The 24820-nt window shown below is 41.3% G+C and overlaps 1 protein-coding gene across 1 annotated transcript in view; it reads right to left on the bottom strand.

Annotated features, from left to right (window-relative positions):
- The window catches only part of MLF1 (myeloid leukemia factor 1), a 39229-nt gene that overhangs the window by 4495 nt on the left and 9914 nt on the right, over positions 1-24820 (bottom strand). Inside the window, exons 2-5 of the mRNA XM_044670919.1 lie at positions 12905-13052; positions 6494-6574; positions 1839-1922; positions 421-552 (exon numbers count right to left, since the gene is read on the bottom strand). Of these exons, the coding sequence (XP_044526854.1) occupies positions 421-552; positions 1839-1922; positions 6494-6574; positions 12905-13052 (445 nt within the window). The remainder of the gene's footprint in view (positions 1-420; positions 553-1838; positions 1923-6493; positions 6575-12904; positions 13053-24820) is intronic.

Raw genomic sequence — 24820 nt, 5'->3', positions numbered from 1 at the left:
AGGCTCAAGAAAGTGAACTGATTTATGGCCACAAAACTAGGGCCAGCTATGGGACTGAACCTGGGCCTTCCTCTTTTATTTTTTTTAATCTTTAAAAAACACTATTTGTCATAGAGGATAGTTCTCTGAAAGGGGGATCATGGCAGAAGGGTATTGGGAGAAAAAAGAGTTAATAAATGTCACTAAAACTTAAAAAGAAAAAGACTTACTTTCTGTCTTAATAACTCTAAGGGTTAGGTAAGCAGGGGTAAGTGACTTGCCCAGGGTCACACAGCTAGAAAATATGAGGCCAAATTTGAACCCAGACCTCCATACTTGCTCTACCCACTGTGTCCCTAGCTGCCCCCCAAAACATGTTTAAAAGGCACCCAAAGAGCAGTAAAGTGTTGCTGCTTTTACAACCTGTTTCCAAATACTCACCCCTCCCGGAGCTCTTCGAGTCTGAGAAGAAGCTTGGAAAAGTTTCGGAGGCTCATTACCTACTTTGGAGAAGGTCATAATGGAGGAAGAACAATAGGAATGTCCCCTCTCCGGGTCGACTGACATCTCGCTCTAGAGAGAAAGATAAAAAAAAGGTTCAGAATTGCATCCTCCGTACTACTGACTCGCTGAACACGAGAACGTGGCGTGAAGCTCATGAGAGACTCTACTGGGGACCTCTCCAGCCCTTGTCGTGGATCAGGACGGCACCTCTCGGGAGGAGGAAGAGGAAGGAGGAGGCTGAACCTTTCCCAGCCTGGCCAACCCTCTGATAGGACTGAACACGACCGCCGCCGCACCACGCTGGCCTAAATGCCGATCACCATGACCAGAAAGGAGCCTCTGATCTGAGCCCCTCGGGGAGCCCCTCCTAAGTTAGCCCAGCTGAGTCCCTCTAAAAGCTCTCCTCTCTCAGGACGAGTCTGGAGGGGTCGTGCTCTTGCCCGGGATGCCGGGGACCCTCAGGAAGGAGCACCCGAGAGGGGCTGCCCACAGGTCTGCTCGGCTCTTCAAAGCTGGCCCAGAACACGGTCTCTGGGCCAGCCATAGGCCTGTGTGGTTTCCCTCAGAATCAGTGAGGAATTGGGCTGCTGCCGCTGCTTGGTGCCAGCATCACGGCCGGGGGATGCCTCTCCATCACACAGGTGGTCCCTCGCCAGGAGGAAACCCGACATCCGAACACATGGAGAGGTTGCCCTGCGGGCACCACACTTGGTAACTTCACACCACTGGCAGAAGCAATAAGAGAGCTTATTACTTCTACAAGCGGGCATCACCTAACAAAATGTACCCAAACTAAACAAACTGAATGACTATGAAATTCCCTAGAGGGAACCTTCTTTTAGGCTAAAATGGATTTTTGGTTTCAAGTCTGTGATTTTGCTAGCTTTGGGGTCCGTCCTCCTCTGTTTAGTTCCTCCATAGAATTCCTCTATTAAAGCTTCAGTTTTCTTTTAAGGACAAAGAACTATTTGTTCTTTGTAACAATCACAATTTGGTATAAGAATGAAACCTCATGGGCAGAAACCCAGTTTTTTGGTAAAGTGACTTAATTCTGATGTCATTTTTCTGGGTGCTACGGAAGTATTACTGGAAGACATTTTTTTGAAAACATTTATGTTAATATTGTTCTCATACCCCCCCCATCATATCCAAATGTCCTCTGTCCTCCCTCCACCCCCGAAAGCTGTCCCCCATAGAATGGGGCCTATAACAAAGCAGAGGAGAAAGAAGCCGCTCAGCCAAACTCGTCCCACACCCACGGCATCTGACAGCACAGGCTGGCTTCTGCCCCTAGAATCCCACCAGCTTGAAACCATTAGCATAACTTAAAATATCAATGAATTTTTAATACTTACAAAACTTCTTTGTAAATCCTGCATATTGTTTCGCATATTTGACATCATTCTGTCCATTGCCTGAAAAGGGCTGACATCTGTATTCTACAGGACATTAGGAAGTCAGTTATTAACTAGGAGTATAACATGGCAGAAACACATCAACATCCCCAAAACAGATGGGAAAGAAAAGTCATCAGAGCAATGCAGTAAAGCCCCATGCACGTTAGCCAACCAAGCCAGTTTAGAATGATTCACACGATCTACATAAAATTGTCTCAGAAAATAAGGACAAATTCAATCCACAATGCGGGGAAAAGACATCCAGAAACGATTCTCCACCCATAGCTTTAAAAAAAAAACACTTAAAATATTGGGGGGCTCTAAAAACTTGGGCCTCTCTCCAGGGGTATCAGGCAAGGATCCTCAGCTTTTTCATCCTCCCATTTCTCAACATCTCACTAACAACCCACGACACCAATAACCTTCGCTCTGATTAGTAGATATGACACTAGCCCAGCTGCTGAGAGCTCCACCTGTCATTGGGGGTCTCTCTAACTGCCCCTTTAAGTTCCCCTGTGGTTTGCCTGAGAACACTGGCCTGGGCTATCCATCGCTGCCCTCCAGGCCCTCATCCCAGCTATTCTGGCCGCTTCCTAGACCCGAGCACCGTTCCCCTCTGCTCCTGACTCCTCTTCTCAGGCCACACTAGTCAAGGGCTCCCGGCCTCGGCTTTTTCTCCTTTCCTTGGCCAGCCCAGGTTCCTTTAAGAATTTCCTGAAGCCTTATTCCCAAGCCCAAGATTGGTGATCACAACTTCTGCTTTGGGCAGACTCTGAAGTCCTCTACGAGCTCTGCCTGCCAGCACCACCCAAAAAGCGGGGATAGGTCTGAGGTAGGCTGAAGAGGTGGCACATGACCTCTGCTTCAAGACAGTTTTATTTCAAACAAGATTCAGTCAAAATGAAGGCAACACAAGGAGCGAGACCAAGCAAGCCCGCTAGAGTGTGTCCAATATCACCCCAGACATTCCTCGCCAAGAGGACCCCAACAGCGGAGGGGCTCAGATGACTAAGGAGGGCTTGGCCCCATGCCCTGTGCCTGGTTCACAGAGACAAGCAGGATGGGCAAGTTCTTGGGCTCAGATCCGCTCTGTAGGAGCTACAGGAGCAGGGCTCAGGGATTTCCTGGAAGGTTAGGGTTCTGATAGAAAATGGAAGGGCTCCACAGCAGGTTCTGAGAGAAAGTTATAAAGGACAGGTGAGCCAGGAAGGCTGGATCAATTCAGATCGGCTCCAGAGCAGGAAGGGACCTTGGAGGTCATCTATTCTAACTCCCTCATTTTACAGATGAGGAAACTGAGGCTCAGCAAAGTTCCAGTGGGAGTATGGGAGTAAAGGTAGCACCTTACAGAGAGACAAATCTAAGGTTGGTATGAGTTAAAACTCCTTCCTGATGAGCCAGGCTATTCCGAAGAGGAAAGGGCTCCCTCCCTGGCTGCTTCCAGAGAAAGGCTGGTGACCTCTGAAGCACCGTGGAAGGAGGGAGCTCCCTGGTCCCAGGCTCCTGGGTGGTTATTCACAGAAGACACGGAAGGGCCTGGTCTCCCAAACAGCAGTATTTCTCAGGTTAAGCAAACTTCTCTCCAAGTTCTTCAGAGATCTCTAAACTTTGACTGATGACTAAACAGACAATGGTAGCTTTACAGTCAGAATCAGCTTCTTATTTTTCAATGCCTGAAAGTTCTTTGGAAGAGGCCTAGGGATGTTCTGTCATGTGTTTGAAAATCTGAAGGAGGTGAAAGCACAATCCTATTCTGGCAAATGAAGCATCACTGGGGGAATGAACCAGGAAATGGGGGGGGCAGAAGATGGGGGGCTGACTCGGAGGCTGGGAAATCCAGGACTGGGTACACGATGTGCTGTGTGAAAGGGTCTCTGAAGCATACATGCTTCTCTCCTTGCCAGGCCTAATGCTCCACCCCTTGACCTTACTCCATTCTGCTTCTCCAGGCACACATTTCTCAATCTTCTGCATGTGCCATCTCACTTATGGTTCCTTTCCTATCACTAGCGATCTCAAGGTCTTTCCTGGCCACAGAGCCATCCATCCATCCATCCATCCATCCATCCATCCATCCATCCATCCATCTATCCATCCCCTTTCAACCACTTGCAATATGGGTTCCTCTTGCTCCTAACCCAACTCACACTACACTTCTCTTGAAGGTCCCCAATGGTCCACTCACTCACCAAATCCAACGGCCTCTTCATTCAGAGAATCAGATCATGTCTATTTAAAAGGACTTAATCATCCAAAATCCTCTCCATTTTATCTTTAGCTGGACCTAAAGACTTAACTGAGATCTATATCAGTTAACTTGCCCATGATTACCAAGCTAGTAAGGATCAAAACTAGAATTTAAACCCAAGTCCACTTCTGTTCAACAGCACAAGTTATCTTTTCCCAACTGAACAGATCTTCAAAGCAGTGTGTGTATTAGAAGCTGGTATCTTCAGATATTGGAACTGGGAAGAAGTGAGTTCAAATCCTGCCTTACTTGTGAGACCTTTGTCCTTTCATAACTCTTGTTGCCTCAGTTTCCTCATCTCTAAAAAGATGGAAGGAGAGGTTGGACCTCATAGTTAGTGACTGCAGAACCTCTGAAAGTGCCTTCCTTCTTGGTGCCATTTTCCCTTCCTTGGTTTTAAAGTAACAAAATGCCTTCTCCTGGTCCTGTTCCTGCCCCTCTAGTGACATCTTCTGTCTCCTCCACTGGCTCCCTTCTCCCCAATACACAGGTTACTCAGGGCCTGTTCTCAGTTCTTTTCTAGGCACTCTTCTTGGTGGGTGACTCCCCAATCTACTTCTCTCTCAAAAACTCCAATTTCATGTTTTCAATTCCCTACTGATTATCAACTGAATACCATTTGTCCCAACTGAAATATTTTCTTCCTCCAACAAACCAGCTCCTCGTGCTGACTTTTCTTATTTCTAATAAACATTCTTTAAGCCACCCAGACATTGACAGTCAGCCCTGCTTTCTCTCTCACCACCAATCAACTGCCAAATCTAATCAATTTTATCCAGATAACATTTCTCATATTCATCTTCTATTTTTTTAACCCTTACCTATTCCTAAGACAGAAGAGCAGTAAGGGGCTAGGCAATTGGTTAAGTGACTTGCCCAGGGTCACACACACAGTTATGAAGTGTCTGAGGCCAGATATGACCCTAGGACCACTTGTTCTCTAGATCTAGCTCTCAAACCATTTGAGCCACCTAGCTGCCTCCATCTTACTTTTTCATCCCATTCCTATTACTAGCAACCAAGTTCAAAAACTGTCTCTTATTCTCTGTATCCTGGGCTATGCTGTCTCCTCTGTACATATCAGTATTTCCTTTCTCCATTCAATCCCACAGGGCTGGCAGATCAGTTTTCCTCTCTGATTGCGTCATTGCCTTCTTTGAAGATGTCTAGTGACTTCCTCCACCCACAGAACAAAGGTCAAACTTCCAGGTTCTTTGCAATAGGGTCCTAATCTTATCCCATAGTTCTCCTGGACATTTTCTAGACTTCACTGAACCTGCTCACTCATCATTTCCTGAACACTCTTGGTCTACCATGCCTTGGCTTATAAGCTTTTCCTTCACATTCTTCCTCTCCCACCTATACCCGTTGAAATCTTCTCCACATTTTCAATAGGTTTCAGCTTAAATGTCTCCTCTCCCCCTTCAGGAAGCATTGATAGGCTCTCTCTTCTCTTCTGAACTCCCAGCTTTCTGTGGCCTTAAGTCGGTCATATCATTGTCTCATTTCTTCTCCCATACGGTTCTCTGAGGCTGCTTCTATCCACTGAGGTACCTGCCATGATGCCTCGTACAATATTTCAATAATAATGAGCTTGCATCTTAACCCTTCAACTGATGCCCTTTAGAGAGTTTATTAGGAAGGAAACCCTTAGGACAAAGAACAACAACAACAAAAAAAATTAAAGGCTTGTTTCAGTGAAGTGAACCAAGCAAAGAAAGCCAGATAGGGACAAAAGGCATTTTAAGTGCAGTCTTCCTACCATTTCCAGCAGTACCTCAGTTTAAGCCTCCAATAGTTATCTTCGCAGACTTAAGACAGACTTAATTATCAGCTCTTCAAATGTTCCCCCATTACAATTTCCCACTAGAGGCACTTTTCCACAACTACCTTTAACTGAATGAGAACATAAATAGAAAAATACTCTCCTTTTTAGTTTAGCTGCAGTGACAGATAAACAGTAGTCCTCGAAATCACACGGAAAGAAATAGAATGACACTCAATGCCTAATTACCCAGATACAGATTATCTATAGCAAACTGAAAACATTAGGTGGGCATTCACTTTCTCCTCCCCAAAACTTCTTTAGACATATCCCTGAATTTCTCATCTACTTTCTCAGGGAATTGAAATTAACTTTAATACTTACCCAAAATATAGACATAATGAAGCTAAATCTGTCTAGAAATGTCCTCTAAAGCTAAATACCTTATCGAGCTAAAATTTAAGTATAAAATGAGATTAAATCAATGCAAATATTTCCAACAAGCAATTATAAGGTTAGTGGAAATTTGATTTAAATTTTAAAAACACACACAAGCAAAACAAAACCTGCTTAGAAAGTGACGTGTTCAATAATACAAACCATTGCATCAAAACCACCAAAAGGCATAAGGGAAGAACCACCAAAACTGCCACCAAAAGGTGCAAGGGCACGGCTCCTTGCCTAGAAGAAAAATATCCAATTACTCTTTTAATTACAGCATTTGCTACATATGCCAAGGCCTCCAGAGAAGAGGAGCACAAAGTGAAGCGTCACAATATAGCTGATAGCTAGAGAAGCAATTATGGGCTTTCCATTTTAAACACTCAAGTCTTTTTTCAGGATTTGTTATCTGTTTACAGTCAAGTCAGACCAGTAGTTACTGAACAAGAAAAATAGTTTTCTTCAAGCAAACAGGAAGCCCATTTATCACTGTAAACATGACTGAACTAGCAGTCATTAAAGGCATATGAAAGACTAGATTAAGAAAGAGATTTTTTAAAATGAAACTTCCTATTTCAAACCCAAGTTAATTAAAAACATATGGTTACCAATAATTAAAATGCTATCTTCTTTCCTTTCTTCTCAGGAGACAGACCAGTTAAATGCAGTCTGCTACAGATGTTGATTTAAAACAAAAGCCATTTTCCTCAAGGTAAGGACATTTCCAGAGGTTAGGGTTGCAACCTAATAGCTTCATAAGTATACATTTTATGTAAAATACACAGCAATGGTGATGATACACAGCATCTGGTCATGATGCCGAGGTGTCTCTCATTTTATAGAAGAATCTTGAAAAACAGATAAATGCCTGAGGCAACAGGATTCTAGCTTCAAAGGTGGAGGATATGGCAAAGATCCTCTAGGGGAAGGGCCTTGGGCAAGGTCACAAAGAGGAGGAAGGGTCAGCATTAGAACTCATGGCCTTCAGCAATGTCTGAACATTTAGAGATGCCTCAAAAATCATCATTTCTACACGTTCCAAATGCCCAACATAAAGCAGAGTTTCTATAGAAAAATCATACAACACACGTCTTCCCATCATTTGGTAATAATACCTCCCCTTATATATAATGCATTGAGAAAATGAAGAAATCATATATTTGCTATGACATTAACAAAAAAAGCGACACAAAAATAAACAGAATTGTATCGTTATAGGAACATAATTAGCATACGGCATTTTTCAAACCTAGTAACTGCCGGGAAACAAATGTTATCTTTGTAATAGTATTAAGTAACACATTACCTTACAAAAGAAAACATAATATGGAAACTTAATATGTAAAAAAATAGGAATTAAAGAATTTCTAAATGAACACTTAACAACAGAGAAATTGTTTCTATTCCCTATTAGGGTTATGACTCAAGTCTCATAGGAGCCATTTTTCCAAGTCAGTCGTTGTCCAGTGAGTGCTGGGTGTCTTTTGGTGGAATGCTCAATCGACAATATTTACATGAATGCAGTATCAGACTGATACACCACAGAAGTAACAATAACCGATATTTATGGTGTTTTATAATTGACAAAGCACTACATATAAATGCACACGAGTGCACGGAGATCTAGCACTTGGCATTTCTAAGGACGACTTCATGCAATACGTACTACAGAGATTATCATTCCCATTTGCACATGGGATCTATCCTCAGTCCCAGAGTTTGTGTTCAAAAGCAGGAGCTGATCCCAACTCTCACTTGACGTTAGCCCACTACAGAGCATGCTGCCTGAGGGCCACTAGGTTTACTAGCTGACACACAGCCCTATAGACAGTGGGGGGCATACAATACAGTTCAAAGCACCCCAGTCAGTCAAGAAGGTTTAGGTTCAAACCGAGTCCTACCACTGATCCTGACCAGTTGAAGTTCGGGTCCCTTTTCCACCCACAGGGAGAAACTGGGACATGCTGACAACCGGCAAGAATGGTTGAAAAATCTGGGAGTTCTGACCCCGAATGCAATTGTCCCAGTGCCTGGGCTTCTCCCTAAGGCCTGACCTATGACCGAGCACATTCGAAGGCACCTCGGGATCCTCTTACACCTCTGCTGGCCTGTTTTTGAAAACCTTCATCTCCTTTTCTGGGCAGGGGCAGCAGTTGTGGTGATTCTTGAGTCTAGGCTGGAGCACCACCTTCTTTTAGGGGTGGGGAGCATGACAGAGACAATTCAGCCATGACTGACATTAAAGCAGAGGACCACATATTCAGAGCAAGAAGAGTCACCAGAGGCCAACCTGGGTCTGTGAGGAGACCCCTGGAGATGGAGAAGCTCCAGTGACTTTTGTGGGAAGTCCCCTGGGGACCAAGAAGCAAAAGTAGCCAATTCCCTTCAGGACATCCTAGAAGAGGAGCTGTTGCTGTTCCAGAACTCACTCCTTCCTCTTGTTGACACATGCCAGCCTCCTGGAACTTGTTCCCCATCCCAAACCAGTCTTAGCCTTCCTTCTTCTTCTGCAGAAATTTCATGTGCTTATACTTCCCACAGTGAGATATTATATTTCTGTCTATAATATATTAGTTGTAAAAGCCCTTGGGAAAATTCAAACTCCTATTTTTCCACACTGACCCACTTTTATAATTGTGATGTAAAAGCCATAGTGTGCTATCATTTAATTTTAATTTTATTAGGAAAAAGATGCCATAAAATCATTTAAATTAATTTTTTCAATCTAAGAATTAGGACATCATAAGAATTAGTTGCAATTATACTCTAAGTTTTATTGATGATAAAATCAATTCAGATAAAGACCTACATGAACTTTTTTCATTCTTTGCTAGGAAATGGTAGTCCTCATTTTAAGTGAATTCACTTGAAGGGTTACAAGAGACCTCTTATATATATTTCATTATATGTTTTCTGTTAAGAAAGTACATTCCTAAGGCCTTCATGTGAAGTGTTCTACCATTCAGAGTAAACTTCTGTGAAACCTGGGATGAGGTCAGGGATGATAGAGCAAAGCAGCAGACCAGGGAACAGGAGACTGCTTCTAGTCCAGCCTCTCCCACTAAACTAGTTTCTGAGATTAGCTCTTGGTCTCAGGCTCCCCATCTGCAAAACCATGGCTCCTAGGACTCCCCTTATTTCTTGGGTCACGCCATGACCTTTGTTCCCAATCTATGGCTCTCAGCACTATCCACGCTAATCTTTGAATAGGATTTTTCAGCCAAAATGCAATCAGAGATTCCTTTTGTGGGGGGCACTTTGAGTTCCAGTGCTTCCCCTCAATTCCATCCAATGAATACTGGTTAAGTCACTACTCTGTGCAAAGCTCCAGGCCCACAAGGAGAAAAAACAAACCAACTCCAAGTCCACAGCTCATTAGAGAAATAACAGTGAAGTGAACCAACATAGTATGCTGTTTCCTGGACATAGACAGTGCTACACATACCAAGAAAATATCTTCCCATCCAGATGAAAGGTCAGAGTTCAAGTGGGATTTCCCCCCAAAGAGCATTAATTTTTGCTCAGCAATTGGAATTTGTAGATACCTGCTTGCTGCAGGGCAATCGGTGTCCACAGCCCTGGGGTCCCTGAAGGCTACGCCAGCTGAGGCTCTATCACAGCTCACCATCACCAGGTAGTACATTTTGTCACACAGACTTTTGAAGATGGTCTCCACCTCCTTGGGAGGAGCAGTGGGAGGCAGGATGTTGGCTGTGGACCATCTCAAGGGTGGCTTCCAATCCCACCTCTCACTCTTGTGGGCTGGACAGCTCTGGGGAGGGCCCTGAATCTGTCTCAGCTTCCTCATCTGTACAACATGGCTAAGAACACCTGAGGTGCCTCTCACAGGGTCCACGTGAGGCTCAACACTGAGAGTGCCTGTGAAGGGTTTTGTTAATCCTATAGAAAGGTTCATCAAGATATCATCACGATAAGGAGGAACGAACCCCTGCTGGAGAAAGGGAAAGCTACAGGGCAGTGCCAGGCTCCTTGGTTCACTTTGAGCCAAGTATTTTTTAAGTGGTGATACTATAGGACAATCACAGTCGTTACTAATGAAAGGCAATGAATGGGGCTAAAAGGTGTTTTATAAAATTCTTTGGTCATTTCACATGTCAAGCCTCTGCTACTACGCATAACTGAAGGCCCCTTTTCTCCTGCTGATGAGCTTCATTCTGCCCCCAGGCTTGTGCCCCAGACCCCCTCTCTTAACAGTCAGCTCCCCACTTTCCTGCTGTCTTCACTCTTGACCTCCCAGAGGGCAAGGAAGTAATTTGTATGTGTATGTAAGGTGCTTAGCACATAGTATGCCTTAATAAACGCTTGCTGAATCACATGCATGCAGATGGTACCCAATTAATGGGCAAAATAAGGTACATTCATACCCTCCCTCCCTCTTTCATTCTACTTCAGCCAAGAGTACAAACAGAGGATCTAAACCCCTGCCCTAGAACAATGGTCGGCAACCTTTTTGGCAGTGAGAGCCATAAACGCCTGTGGAAGGAGGAGGATGGAGGCGGAAGGCGCTGGAATATGGGGCAGGGGCTGAAGGGCCCCCTGGGGCACATCCTGGGGTTCTGCCCGGACCTCTGCCCGGACTGGCTGGTCGGGAGGTGGAGCCAGATATGGCTCGAGAGCCATACGTTGCTGACTCCTGCTCTAGAATGTGGGTCTCTCATGTATCCACAAGCTGAAACACCAGGGAAAACCAGTTTTTGAAGCTTCCACGTAATCCACAGGTGAGGAATTTGTAACTAAGGTTCTTGGTTTGAGTCTCAAATGGACGATTTCCTCTCCACATCTTGAGCCTTTGGGTCCCTCCCACCCCAAACACCACAGACGGAATTGGGCACCTCTCCTTTGGCACTTCTCTCTCAAGCTACAAAACCCCCGAAGTAGACTTAAGGATCACTTTTCATTTGTGAAACCACAAACAGAATTCTGAGGAATGCTCTCCAAGGAGTCACCCCAGTAAATCCCTGAACATACTTGTCCACTAGACGAATGCTGTTTTTAATAGAAAGATCAAAAGTCTCCCTGCAGTTTTGAGTTTTAGTAGTTGAAATAACTATTTAAAAATCAAGCTTTATCAACTTAAAACTGCACAAAGACTTGGGAAATACTCGTTGATCAGCAAGTCCCAACAACTTTATCACCAAAACTGAAACCTCGAGGGTAGAAGTTGTAGAAACTTCACTTTGGTACTTTGGCAGATCTAGGCTCTCTACAAGATGTTCAGTGAACATCTCATGGGGAGAGGAACTGGTTTCTGCTTTTATTCACAGGGGGTCTTTTCTCCACCTCTGTTAGTGTTTGTGCAATGGGCTCAAGCCTTTTTAAGTTTCCTTCCTGAGACGTAGACAAAGTGGGAAATGCTTTGCTCAAGTGGCGGGCAGTGGTCCTGAATAAAGTCACAAAGTTCTTTAGTTCACACACTTCCCCTGGAGTGAGATCCAGGAGCTCCGGTCAATATAAACTACGTCATTAAGAAGTTTTTTTTTTTTTTTTTTTTTTTTTACAATCTTGAGTTAAAGGTATGGAACAAATAACCAGAGAAGATATAACTACTTATCTACTCCCCCCACCTTTTTCTTTCAACTCAGCTCACCTGTGGCTGGAAAATAATATTAAAAAAAAACTTGTTTGTTAAATTCTTTTCAGATATATAAAAAAGCATTTTTTCCAGATAAGTAAAGGTAGCTTTGAATTTTCTTGCATTTCCACTCCTAATATTCCCTCTAAAACTGAGAAAGTTGCTTAGGCATTATAGGGCACCTCCTAGTACCACTGGTAACTATCATTTACTTTCTAAACTCTTATTCCTGTAAACAAAACAACGGAAAGAGGTTAGATGGCAACAGACAGCAACATGATAGGATTACATTCTAGGGATGCTGCCGTTTCTCCCATCTTTTGGCATTTCTGTAATTTTTAGAGTAAAAGCTTCACTTGAGTTGGAATCACTGATGCTTAAATAATGAAGGGAGATGATAAGGATGTGCCCAGAGACTGAAAGGTACCATTGCTGTTCAAGTTTTACTTTTCCTTCTCTGGATGTAGGGGCTAAGAGTGGGAACAAGGGAAGTTTTAGTAACTTAGCTCACTCCTCCACTCTCCCACAAATGACAAGAAGGGATGCTGGGCAGTCAATAGTCCACATCTGTGTCTGCTCTGACAAGAACAAAAAATATATTCTACTTAGTAGCTTTTGATAATAGCCCCAGATGCTGTTTCACAATTGGAAAAGGAAGAAGAAGAAATTATATGAAGCAAACATATTTTTTGATTATTTTCTTAAAATACAATGTGAAAAGATAAATGTTTTGATCATTATGAATAATAGGTGAGTAAATATGATAGAAAATTTTTGGTAAAATGTATGGCTGAGCTCTAACTCCATAATCTTGAGAATTTAGTACAAGCATACCTGATGAAGCTATCATATTCCAGATGGTAGCTGTATCCCAAAAGCTACCTTCAGGAATTCAATTGCATTAGGATATTTTACATTCTCTTCCTAAAATTCCCACTGTTTTCTTATTATTAATAATCTCAAGATCAAGAACTTACAGAGCAAGACTGTTTATCATCATCTGATTCTTCTTCATTCTGATGGCCTCTGCCACCACCAGCAATGCCACCAAGAAGTTTTCCAAGTGGCTCAGCCAAGCTCTTCATCATTTGACGCATATCATCATTGTGTGAAGTAAAGGAGTCTCTGTTGAAAACAAACAGAAGGTAGAAAAAGTAATTTAATAATGGATTCCAAACACCAAGTAGATATGTAAAGACTCTATCTGAGTTGATGTATATGCTAAAAAGGAAGTGTAAAAGTTAACTAATACAGATAAACAGCCTACATTATGAAGAACCCGCTACAATACCTCAACTCGGTTATGAATTTGACAAATTAAAGGCATCTACATGGTAGATGCTAAGGACACCAAATGAAGCCATCTCTGCATTACTAGAGTTTACATTCTATTGGAAGGAAACAATATGTACATAGATAATTACAAAACAAGTGATTGATTGCCAAAAGAAAGAGCCAACTGTGGTAACAAAGAATTGAATACAAAGTAGATGCCTATTCACTGAGGAATGGCTACACAAACTGTGGTACATAAATGTGATGGAACATTACTGTGATAGAAGGAAAATTGTATATACAACAAGTAAATAAGCATGGAAGCCTTACATGAACTGATGCAGAAAGGAAAACCAAGAAAAAAATAGATAAGGCTACAAAAACAAGGTAAATGAAAAAGCCATCCTCACAAGACAACCAAAATGGAACGCTGTGAAATGATAAAGTCCAAGCTTGGGTACAAAGAAGGGAGGTGAAAAGACTTCCCTATCCTACTCCAACTCCTTTGCTTAAGATAGGGATCCTTCCTCAGTAAGGAACATTATCTTATAACAACCATGTGTTGGCTGGTTTTGCTCATTTTTTTCTTATTCCTCTTTTTAAAAAAAAATTCTTTGTTATAAGTGATGACTAGCTAGGAAGAGAGGGAAAAGGAATACAGACAATGTAAAAAGATACTAAGAGGTAGCTAGGTGGGTCATTGGATAAAGCCTGGAGTGGGGAGGATCTGGGTTCAAAACTGATCATAGATATTTACTTGCTGTGTAACCCCGGGCAAGTCATTTAACCCCAATAGCCTCGGCCAGTGTTGGTGAACCTTTTAGAGATCACATGCTGTGCCTGCCCCCTGCCACCTTACCCCAGACAGGGGAGGGAGAAAGGGAGAAAGGGAGGGAGTAATCTGAGTGCTCCACAGTAAGGGCAGAGGGGTAGGGAGGTGTGGTGGAGAGGGAGCAGATCCACCGGAGTCCCCCTCCTGTCTTTCTAGTAACCAACTCTGCTAGGGATGGTGCACGTGCCCATAACAGAGGTCTCTGCGTGCCACAGGTTCACCATCATGGGCCTAGGGCCTTACCACTCTTCTGTCTTAGAATCGATATTTATTATTAATTCTATGACAGAAGGTATAGCTTTAACAAAAAAAAAAAAAAACCCAAGATGCCAATAAACGCCTCTTTCTTTTTTAGCTGACAGCTAAATTGCATTCTGAAGACAGTTAAGACCTGACACATAGTAGGCACTTTTAATAAATGCTTGAATTTGAAATAAATGAATAAATGATGATTTAGATGAAAAGTTGCATTTTGTACATAGTTAGCTATCAACTAGCAGGCAAGTTTACCTGGAAAAGAGGTTTGAGGTCAAGAATGGGAAAAAATACAAAAAAAATATACTGGAAAGGGGCTTCACCCATCTGGTTAAAGATTTTGTATTTTAATATCTTAAGGCAATATGGATTCACTGAAGATTTCTGAAGGCAGTGGTAGTACAGTTAGATCTTTTTTGGGAAAAAAAAATGTCATCTTGGCAGCTATGTGGAAGACTGATTCAAAGGGGAGGTGAATAAAAGCAGGAAGCCCACTTGGGAGGTTAATTGAAATGTGTAAGTAAGAAGTGATAAGGACATGACTTAAGAGCAGACACATGTGAGTGAAAAAAGGAACAGATTTGAGAGATGTTTGAGAACAAAGTGGGCAAGCCTGCCTCACTGAAGCAGCAAGAGAGCCTGAAAGAGACCCTGGAGGCAGCACATTGCAGGTGGGTCAAAACACCACCACCATCACCACCTTGAGGATTGTTCCCCTCCAGTTCTAGATGGAGACAATAGCCCAGAACAGTGAAACTGAGAACGTTGGGAATTGCCAAGCTTTTAGTCCAGGACCCTCAGTCATCTTCCTGGGAAATAACCTGGCCACTGCTCCTGCAAGGGCTACTAGGCTACTAGTACCACAGCTACTAAATACTCAGAAAGTAAAGTTCCTGCTACTAAAGTCCTGGGCCTTGTCAAACTATTCAATATCAGAAAACGATATGATGTTATCAGTGGAAAGAAATGTTCCATAGGCTTTGTCCCTTTGTCCCTTGTCACAGCATAAGGTGGGTTCCTTGGGAGCAAACAAGTCTTCTCATCTTATATTTCTATTTGTATCCCCAGTTCTTTGTTCCTAGCAAGCACTTAACCAATGCTTTATTTATTCATTCAAGTAAACTGACAAGACTTGGCAACTGAAAGGATTTACAGAGTAAAGGAAGAAAAGTCCAAAGTTACGCAAAGCCCAGTGGTCACTTTAATAGAAACAACTGAGTCTGGAGACAAGTAGAGATTCCATTTCTGATCAGCTAAGAGTGAAAGGTTTATGAGACATTCAGGTGAGGGGGTGTATGTTTTTAAACAGCAAAAGGAAATGCTCATTTTCAATTAGAGTAAAAATAAAGGAATTCTTTTTCCATCCAAGTTCACAGACCCCTTGCAGTGTTATCCATAGGCGTGGAAGTCCATGAAGTACGAATCCCAAAGATAAGATAAGAATCCCAAAGATAAGAGTGATTATTCAACCTGAAATTTCTGGGGTATCCCCAGATTTATCTTCTTCCAGATTCTGACATGCAATGGAAAAATATGTACTTGAAGATCCTTGCACTAGATGGTAGTTCCCTCTGTTTCTGTATATGGGAAATATAATTTTGGAGAAACTAGCATATTCTACTTTTTCACTGTTGGAATTGGCTAACATTCTGTCCTCTTCAATTGTAGTAAGGATTTTGCTCATGAATTTGTACTCTACAGTTTTCCTATGCTTGGCACCCTTTTGACAAAGAGACCAAATGTTTCCTGATTAAGGGTATCTGAGAGCTTTTCTGACCTCCTCCTTGTTGTTGTAAACTTTTACTTCAGCTAAATTTTGAAAGAAAGTTAAGGCCCAAACCTTTTCCTTTTCAAAATTTCCCACTTTCCTAAACCAATAGATCACTTGAAAAGATCAGATTTAAGGTGATGACATTGTTTCATCTTCTCATTCTAATCCCTTTCTGTATTTTTAATTTTGACTTTACTCTGTATTTGACCTTCTTACTATAGATTCTTGAATCCCACTGTCAGTATAACCATTTATTTCTGGTCTAGAATATAATTAATTTTTTTGCATTGTTTTTCAGTGTTCACTCCTCACGTTTGGCCTCTTCTGACTTTTGTGACAAAGTATTTCTAACAGGCAATGAGGCTTCTGATCTATCAACCTCGGGCCTTCAGTGTATGCAATGTCACTAAGTGTGAAAGTGTATATATGTTACTTCAACTTGAAAAGTCTTTTTAAGTACTTCCTATAGGTTACTTCCATGGTGCTGAAATAAGTGTGCTGAATCCTAAGACTGGAGCTTCACTCAGTCACAGGACCTAAGATCAAATCCCCACTCTGTCTTCCAATTTATGGTCTGTGTCTTTGGGCAAGTTCTCATGACCATCTGAGCCTCAGCTCCTTATTGGCCAAAGGAAAAGGGCAGCATAGATAACCTCTGAGGTCTCCCATGCCCTAGAGAGAAGATCCTATAACACTGAAACAAATACAATAGACATATATACAGCTCTACAAAGGACCATCTCACAAGGTATTTTAACATTACCACTCCTGAGGCCCTATTTCACATATGATAGCATCCACAGTTCAAAGCTTTAGAGCCTAGAGAGGAAAGGAAAAGTGGAGCAACAGAGAAGGGAGAAAATCCAGGCCAGCTGTGGGAGCTACAGCTCTTTTCTGAATGAACTGTCCTTTCACAGTAAAAATACTTGGGGTCCCGGGACTAAAATGTTATTGAGGAAGTCAGAGCAGGATGGATGGGATGCTCAAGAATGAAAGTTCTGAATACAAAGAGAGAAATTATTTTAAAGTAATTAAAAAAAAAACTTTGTACCTTACAAACACCAAATAAAGTGAGAATTTCCATATATACAGTAGAACAGAAAAAGCATGTGAAACTTTACATCTCTAATATATCCAGCTTCCTTTTTTTAAATATATAATGAATTCAACTCGACTTTCAAAGCTGTCTGCTTATCTGTGATTCCTTCCGTTCTCTACTGAGCATTTCTTAAAATTCTCCAAATAAATCTTTTTTTCCTTCTTTTTTTGAAAAGCCTTCCTTCCCAACTCCCCCTTAAATTAAAAACAAACATACCCAATAAGAGTCAGGCAAAATTAAATCCCCAACCTTGGTCATGTCTGAAACTGTACCTTATTTTACAATCTGAGTCATTACTTCTCTCTTGGGAGGTGGCTAGCATGTTTCATCACGAGTCCTCTGAAATCATGGTTCTTAAATCCTTCTAAGTTGTATGTTTTAACATTATTATTGTATAAAATTGTTCTCCTGGTTCTACTCACTTCACTCTAGCTGTTCATCAAAATTTTCCCTGCAGGGGAGAGTAATGAATGTTGGAGGGGATGTGGCAAAATTGGGACATTAATGCATTGCTGGTGGAGCTGTGAATTGATCCAACCATTCTGGATGGCAATTTGGAACTATGTCCAAAGAGCTCTATAAAAGATTGCCTGCCCTTTGATCCAGCCATACCATTGCAGGGTTTATACCCCAAAGAGATCATAGATAAAAGGACTTGTACAAAAATATTTATAGCTGTGCTTTTTGTGGTGGCAAAAAGCTGGAAAACGAAGGGATGCCCTTCAATTGGGGGATGGATGAACAAATTATGGTATATGCTGGTGATGGAATACTATTGTGCTCAAAGGAATAATGAACTGGAGGAATTCCATGTGAACTGGAAAGATCTCCAGGAATTGATGCAGAGTGAAAGGAGTAGAACCAGGAGAACATTGTACACAGAGACTGATATACTGTGGTAAAATCGAATGTAATGGACTTCTGTACTAGCAGGAATGCAATGACCCAGGACTATTCTGAGGGATTTGTGGAAAAGACGCTACCCACATTCAGAGGAAGAACTACAGGAGTGGAAACACAGAAGAAAAACAATTGCTTGAACACATGGGTTGATGTGGACATGATTGGGGATATAGACTCTTAATGACCACCCTAGTGCAATTATCAATAATATGGAAATAGGTCTTGATTGATGACGCATATTAAAACCAGTGGAAATGCGTGTTGGCTATGGGTAGGGAGAGGTTTGGGGGGGGGGGTAAAGGGGAAGGTAAGAACATGAATCATGGAACCATGGAAAATTTTTCTGAAAAATTAAAATTAAAAAAAAAATTAAAGCTTAAAACAAAAAATAAAATTTTCCCTGGTTTCTCTGAAACTGTCCTATTTCATTACTTTCAAATACCATAATTTGTCATTTGCCAATTGATAGACACATCCTCAAGTTTCTAGTTCTTTGCCACTATAAAAAAAGAGCTATTTTAAGTATTTTTGATATTTGAGCCCTTTTCCTTTTCCATTTGATCTTTTTAGGGTATAGGTCCAGTGGTAGTGATCATTGGATCATTATTTAGTGATTTGGGGATATAGGCTCCAAATTTCTTTCCAGAATGGCTGAACTCAATAATATTCAAGGCTTAATCAATAGGGCATTAATGTATCTGTTTTCCTGCAACATTATGTCATCAACCTGTTTTGTCATCTTTACCAATCTGGTGAGTGTGAGATGTGGAACACCTCAGTGTGGTTCAAATGTTCACTTCTTTATTGATCTGGAGAATTTTTTTCCCCATATGGTTGTTGATAGCTTTTACTTCTTTTCCTCTGGAAACTGTGAAAATAAAAATGCAATCAAGGCAAGAAAATAACTATTAGAGTGGTGCAGATCTCTACAAAATAGTTCAGGAATGCCATGCCATCCTATAATATTGTCTACCCTTAATTGCATTTTTAATAGATTCTTTTTTAAAATAAAAGTTGTTTGATGAGTTCCCTATACGTCCACATTCTTTTTTCAGTCAAATGCTATTTTTCCTTTTTGCTGGAATTATTTCTCCTTTGACAAGGCAGGTTGAAAACAAAATAGATTTTTTAAGAGATGCTTATTGGGAGAAAAAGAAGGATCAAAGGATAAAAGAAAGTACCAGCACCTGGGATGGATAGGGTAGCTTGGATAGACAGGAACAGATAAGAGAGAGAAAGCAAAGCTGCTAAATTCTTATCTTGTTGATTTTATCTATCAAGAAGAATAGCCTGAATGGCCCTTTACTCTAGAAATGACAATAAAAACGGCTAACATAGAGTTTATACCCAAGAGAAATAAGGGAACTAGTAAGAGAACACCTAGTTTCCCTTAATGAATTCATGACAGGCTCAGATAAACCATATCCAAAAGTATAACATCTGGCTACTGAATCCTGTCAGTAATCATGAAAGATCATGAAAAATGGGTATAGTAAGTTAGAAAGGAGCCAACGTCAGGGGTCATGGTGGCACAATCATGTCACTGCTATTGGAGAATACTGAGGCTGGAAGATCCCCTGAGCTTGGGAGTCTTACGCTGCAGTGGGCAAAAGCCTTTCAGGGGTCTGCACTAAGGTCAGGGGGTAATCCCTCAATAAGCTGGTATACCACACCAGGATCCCCCTCCCCCCTAAGGGAGGGATCAGACCAAGGGACAAATTAGTCATTAGCTTCCAGGTCAATCAGTAGGATGCGACCCCTCAGTGGCTGCTGCACTTTCCCAGTTGGAATAAGAGAGGAAGATCCCTCTCTCCCTGCAAACAAAAAGGAAAAAGAGCAAATGTCTTGATTTTGAAAAATGAAAAAAAGTCTACAAAAACTACAGGCTTATGAGCTTGACTCTGTGTTTGGGGGAGAAATTCTAAAACATATTAAAGAGATGGCTTCCAAGATCTACGAAGGGAAGCAATGATGACAAAGAACTAGCAAGGCCTCCTCAGGAATAAGCTATAGAAGACTAACCTTGTTTCCTTTTCTGAAAGGATTACTAAAGGAATAAATAAGAGGAATGTTGTTGCTATAATTTACCCAGTACCATTCTTGAGAAGATGTTGGAGAGATGGGAACCAGACAATAACACAATCAGACAGGCTTCACCACTAGATAGATGGCTGGAGCCAGAGAGTTGTCATTAGTGGTTTGCTGTCCACATAACTGAGGTCTGCAGAGGGGCATTCCAGGGATCTGGGCTTGGTCCTTGGCTAGTTAACATTTTTATCAACATCTTAGATAAAAGCAGAGATGCATGCTTAGCAAATCTGCAGATGACACAACCTGGGAGGGGTAGCTTACACCCTGGATTCACAGTGTCAGGATCCAAAAAGATCTTGACAGACTAGGGCATTAGGCTGATTCTTATTACATGAAATTCAATAAGGATACGTAAAGGTTAAGTCTTACACTTGTTCATAAAAATTCAACTTTATAAGCAAAAATAAGGAAGCCATGCTTAAGCAGTAATTATTCTGGAGAAGCCTGTGGGGCTTCAGAAAACAAAGCCGGCCTAGTCCAGACACCAGAATGACTTTAATCCCATTGCAGACGGGGACTCCCAAGCTCAAGGGATCCATCTGCCTTGGTCTTCCCCAATAGCAGGTATAATATGTGTATGCCACCATCTCCAGCTGACAGATTTCTTTCTTTATTTCTTTCTTTTTTCTTTTTTAATTTTTAAACCCTTAACTTCTGTGTGTTGGCTCCTTGGTGGAAGAGTGGTGAGGGTGGGCAATGGGGGTCAAGTGACTTGCCCAGGGTCACACAGCTAGGAAGTGTCTGGGGTCAGATTTGAACCGACAGATTTCTTTCTAACTTGCTACTATACCCATTTCTGATGATCATTCAAATATTACTGACATGACTCAGCAACCATATACTCTTAGATATAGTTCATTTGGACTAGTTCTGAATTCATTAAGGGAAAAGCAGACGCTCTATTTTACTTCTCTTGGGCATGAACTCCACGTTAGCCATTTTAATTATCATTTCTGGTGTAAGGGTCATTCTCCTTGGCAAATAAAACAAGCAAAATTTTAGATTGATGGAGTGGGGAATTGATGAGTCAGCAATGTGATGTGGTAGCCAAAACTGCTAACCCAATCTTATGCTGCATGAGAAGCAGCATAAGCTTCCAGGAATTGGGAGGTCACAGTCCTGGTCAGATTTCGTCTGGAATACTAAATTCAGTCCTAGATACCATTAGATTTTAATGAATAACTCCAGATTCTTATTTTCCATAAGTCTAACTCATGGTTTAAGAATGACAATGATAACCGAGGGGGTAGCATTCAGTACAGGGAATGTCAGTGGGTCAAAGTCATGGAGATGTTTAGATTGGATAAAGAAGACTCCAGGGGCACATTATAACTGGCTTCGAATTGTAAAAGGGCTGCCATATCAAGAAGCAACTGGACTTGCTTTGGTCCAGAGAGAAGAACCAGCAGCAAAGGATGGAAGTTGTAAAGAATTGCAATATAGGCTCAATATCAAGAAACATCCTCCCAGCGAGAGCTTTCTTAAAGTAGAAAGCATTGCCTTAAGAGGCTGTGGCTTTGCCTTCCTTGGAAAGCTTCAAGCACAAGCTAGATGAACAGCCACCTGTCAGGCAGATCATCTGGGAGATTCCTTCTGCACACAGGTTGTACTAGATGGCGGCTGAGGTGCCTTCCAACTCTAAATTCGGTATGCTGGAGAGGTCACACATAAACTCTATAAAGAAGCAGTCAAAGACTTTGGAACCTCAAGACTTGTCCACCTCTAACACTTTCTGGTTTTCTGAACAGGGACCAGACACTTGACTTCCAAGTTCACTGAGCAACTCTCTGACCTTATCTATTAAATCAGTGATTCCCAAAGTGGGCGCCACCGCCCCCTGGTGGGTGCTGCAGCGATCCAGGAGAGTGGTGATGGCCGCACTTTTTTTGTATTACATTCTATTCTGAGTTCAATAAATAGTTTCATAATTTCCAGGGGGTGCTAAGTAATATTTTTTCTAGAAAGGGGGTGGTAGGCCAAAAAAGTTTGGGAACCACTGTACTAAATTACAGACAGGCTGATCTGGCCACACAGATAGGCCTTGACCCTGATCTTTTCTCCTCCTCATGGCCCAGTTCAAGTCTCCTTGGCTTCTCTGAGCAAAGCAACATTTTTTGTGAGCAATTCTGACAACTTTAGGTAACTGCTGAGATATAAAGAGAAAGTATTTCTCCCTGTCTTCAACAACACAATACAAAAGTCATACTTAAGCAAAAAATTTATTACAAGGCATCAAAGTTGTGCTGACATTTATGGAAAACCAGTCTGGTGATACATGTAGAATTCCTGATCTTCAAGATCTGGAAGGGTCCTTGGAAATGAGAATGAAAAATCCTTTCTAAATCATTCCTGATAAAGGTTCATCTATATTTTATTTCAAGACCTCTAATCTGGAAGAATCTATCAACTCTCCTGAGTTACCCCCCCAAATTTGGCAGGAACCATTCAGGATTCAGTTCAATGAATATTTGTTAATTTTCTACTTGTGTGATTCAGGACTATATCCCCCCAAAGTTAATAAGTTATACATATTCTTTGGCCTAGCTATACCACTACCAGACTTAAACCACCAAGAAATCAAAGAAAGAGGAAAAGGATCTCTAGGCACAAAATTATTTAGAGCAACTCTTTTCATAGTAGCCAAAATGATAAAATATAAAGGCTTTCCTAATGGGGAATGACTAAACAAATTTTGATATAAGAATGCAAAGCCATAAAAAAATAATAAAATGGGCATTTCAGAGAAAACTGAGAAAAGCTCTAAGTGGTGATACAGAGTAAAGTGAGCTATTGAGAAAATGACTTTAAAAAACTTTGAAAGAATTGTGATCAACCCAGTAAGCGAAATGAAGGTGAAATAAATCACTTAACTCCAGCCAGAGAAATGATGAACTTAAAATAAAACAAAGATAAATACTTTGGGACATGACCAAAGTAAGAAATTTGTTTCACTGTCTATCCATGTATAATATTCAAGGAGTGGCTTTTCTTCTTTTTTCTTTCCCTCTTTAAATTTATTCAACAGGGTGTGGGGTTGGCAGACAGGAGAGATTATAAGGTAAAAATTAAGTTTTGTCTACAAGAATTATAAAAGCATCAGTGTCATTGAAGATATGATGTTTTGAGAAACTCTGTGCTAAATAAAGAACAAGCCCATCCAACACAATATTAAGGTTATTTTAATAAATCATAAAGATTTCTATATATCATTTCATTTTTTGTTCAAGATTGGTTTCTACATGTTGATGAAGATTGTCAACAAATTCGAATAAAATCTGAAGCTTATCTAATTCAATTATCCAATGTGATGAATTTTTATATTTAGGTCATCTAAGATAATTGATAATTTCCCTGCTATGTGGTCAGCTGTAACTTATGACATTAATTAAATCTTAACATAGTTTGAAGATTACTTTGATTCAAAACAAATGATCCTTAGTGAAAATCTCTCACCTTACCAAAGGATCAAAATGAGGTTTTATTTACTTTTGTAAACCTAATTACCTTTCATCTTAGAATCAATATTATGTATTAGTTCTAAGGCAGAAGAATGGCAAAGGCTAGGCAATGGGGGTTGAATGGCTTGTCCAGGGTAAACAGACAGGAAGTGCCTGAGGCCACATTTGAATCCTGGGCCTCTCCTCTCCAGGCCTGGCTCTCTATCCACTGAACCACCCCACCTGCCCCTCAAATTAGTCAAGGAATTCTAAGGGTATAAGTGTGGCAGCACAGGAAATCATCGTACTTCTCTCTTCATAGTTCAGAAGCGGGATAACATCTTAGGGCTGACATTTTACTCCAAGTATTTTTAGCACTAGTCTCAGAATGAGTTCCAGGAATCCTAAATTGAAGTCACCAGCTTTAAAGGCAATGCTACTACTGTTGCTGCTGCTATGTTTTCTGAAATAGAGAAGCCTCATTTCATTTCTGTCCGTTCTGGAGAGGCTGCCTCTTGACCCCTTACTTCTCGGTCACATGTGATGATAAAAACCAAAGCATAAAACTAAAAACATGAAAAGAATCCACTCTAAATACAAATGTGATTGGGGATCAGGACTCCAGAAACGAAAGGCCATTCAGAAAAAGCCTAATTATTTTAAAATGCTTGGGGCAAGGGAGAGACAGATGCACATGTGTTTATTTTTGTGATTCTGTGAAAGAAACCCATCCAGCAAATCTCTAAGTTCTGATTTACAATTTTGATAGAAAAGAAGTTTAACCTATTGACTGATTTTCTCCTGCTTAATTCAAAAGTACTGAAAAATAAAAGAAGTGTATAAAAATTCAAATCAACTTCTCATTTCACTCCCCCTTAGATTTCCTTTCCAGGGTATGGCTAGTCCACTTGGCACACACCTCCTGGTTGGCGCTTCCCACTCTGGTAAGGCTAGAGTTTGGAGGAGAGGCCATCACTCTTGTAAAGTCCTAGGAAGGGACTCTGGCAGCTTCTTTTATACCTCCCTCATCATCACAAGAAGGCTCTCACTCAGGACAGCAGCTATGAAGGGAGGGGACCAGCCCTTAGCACTGAATATCAACTGATTATTAAGAGTTTTCAGGCACCCCAGAGATGACCTAGCCAGAGCAGTGTAAGGAGGTTGAAGTATATCTGGATCAAGCGAGCTCTGGAAGGGCAGTGGCAGAAGGAGAGAGGGGGGCCGGGGGGG

The sequence above is a fragment of the Gracilinanus agilis genome, chromosome 3 (assembly GCF_016433145.1).
Source record: "Gracilinanus agilis isolate LMUSP501 chromosome 3, AgileGrace, whole genome shotgun sequence".
In the NCBI taxonomy this organism is placed as follows: domain Eukaryota; kingdom Metazoa; phylum Chordata; class Mammalia; order Didelphimorphia; family Didelphidae; genus Gracilinanus; species Gracilinanus agilis.
Note: the sequence above shows the minus strand (reverse complement) of the source record. Positions and strands in the feature narration are given on the sequence as shown.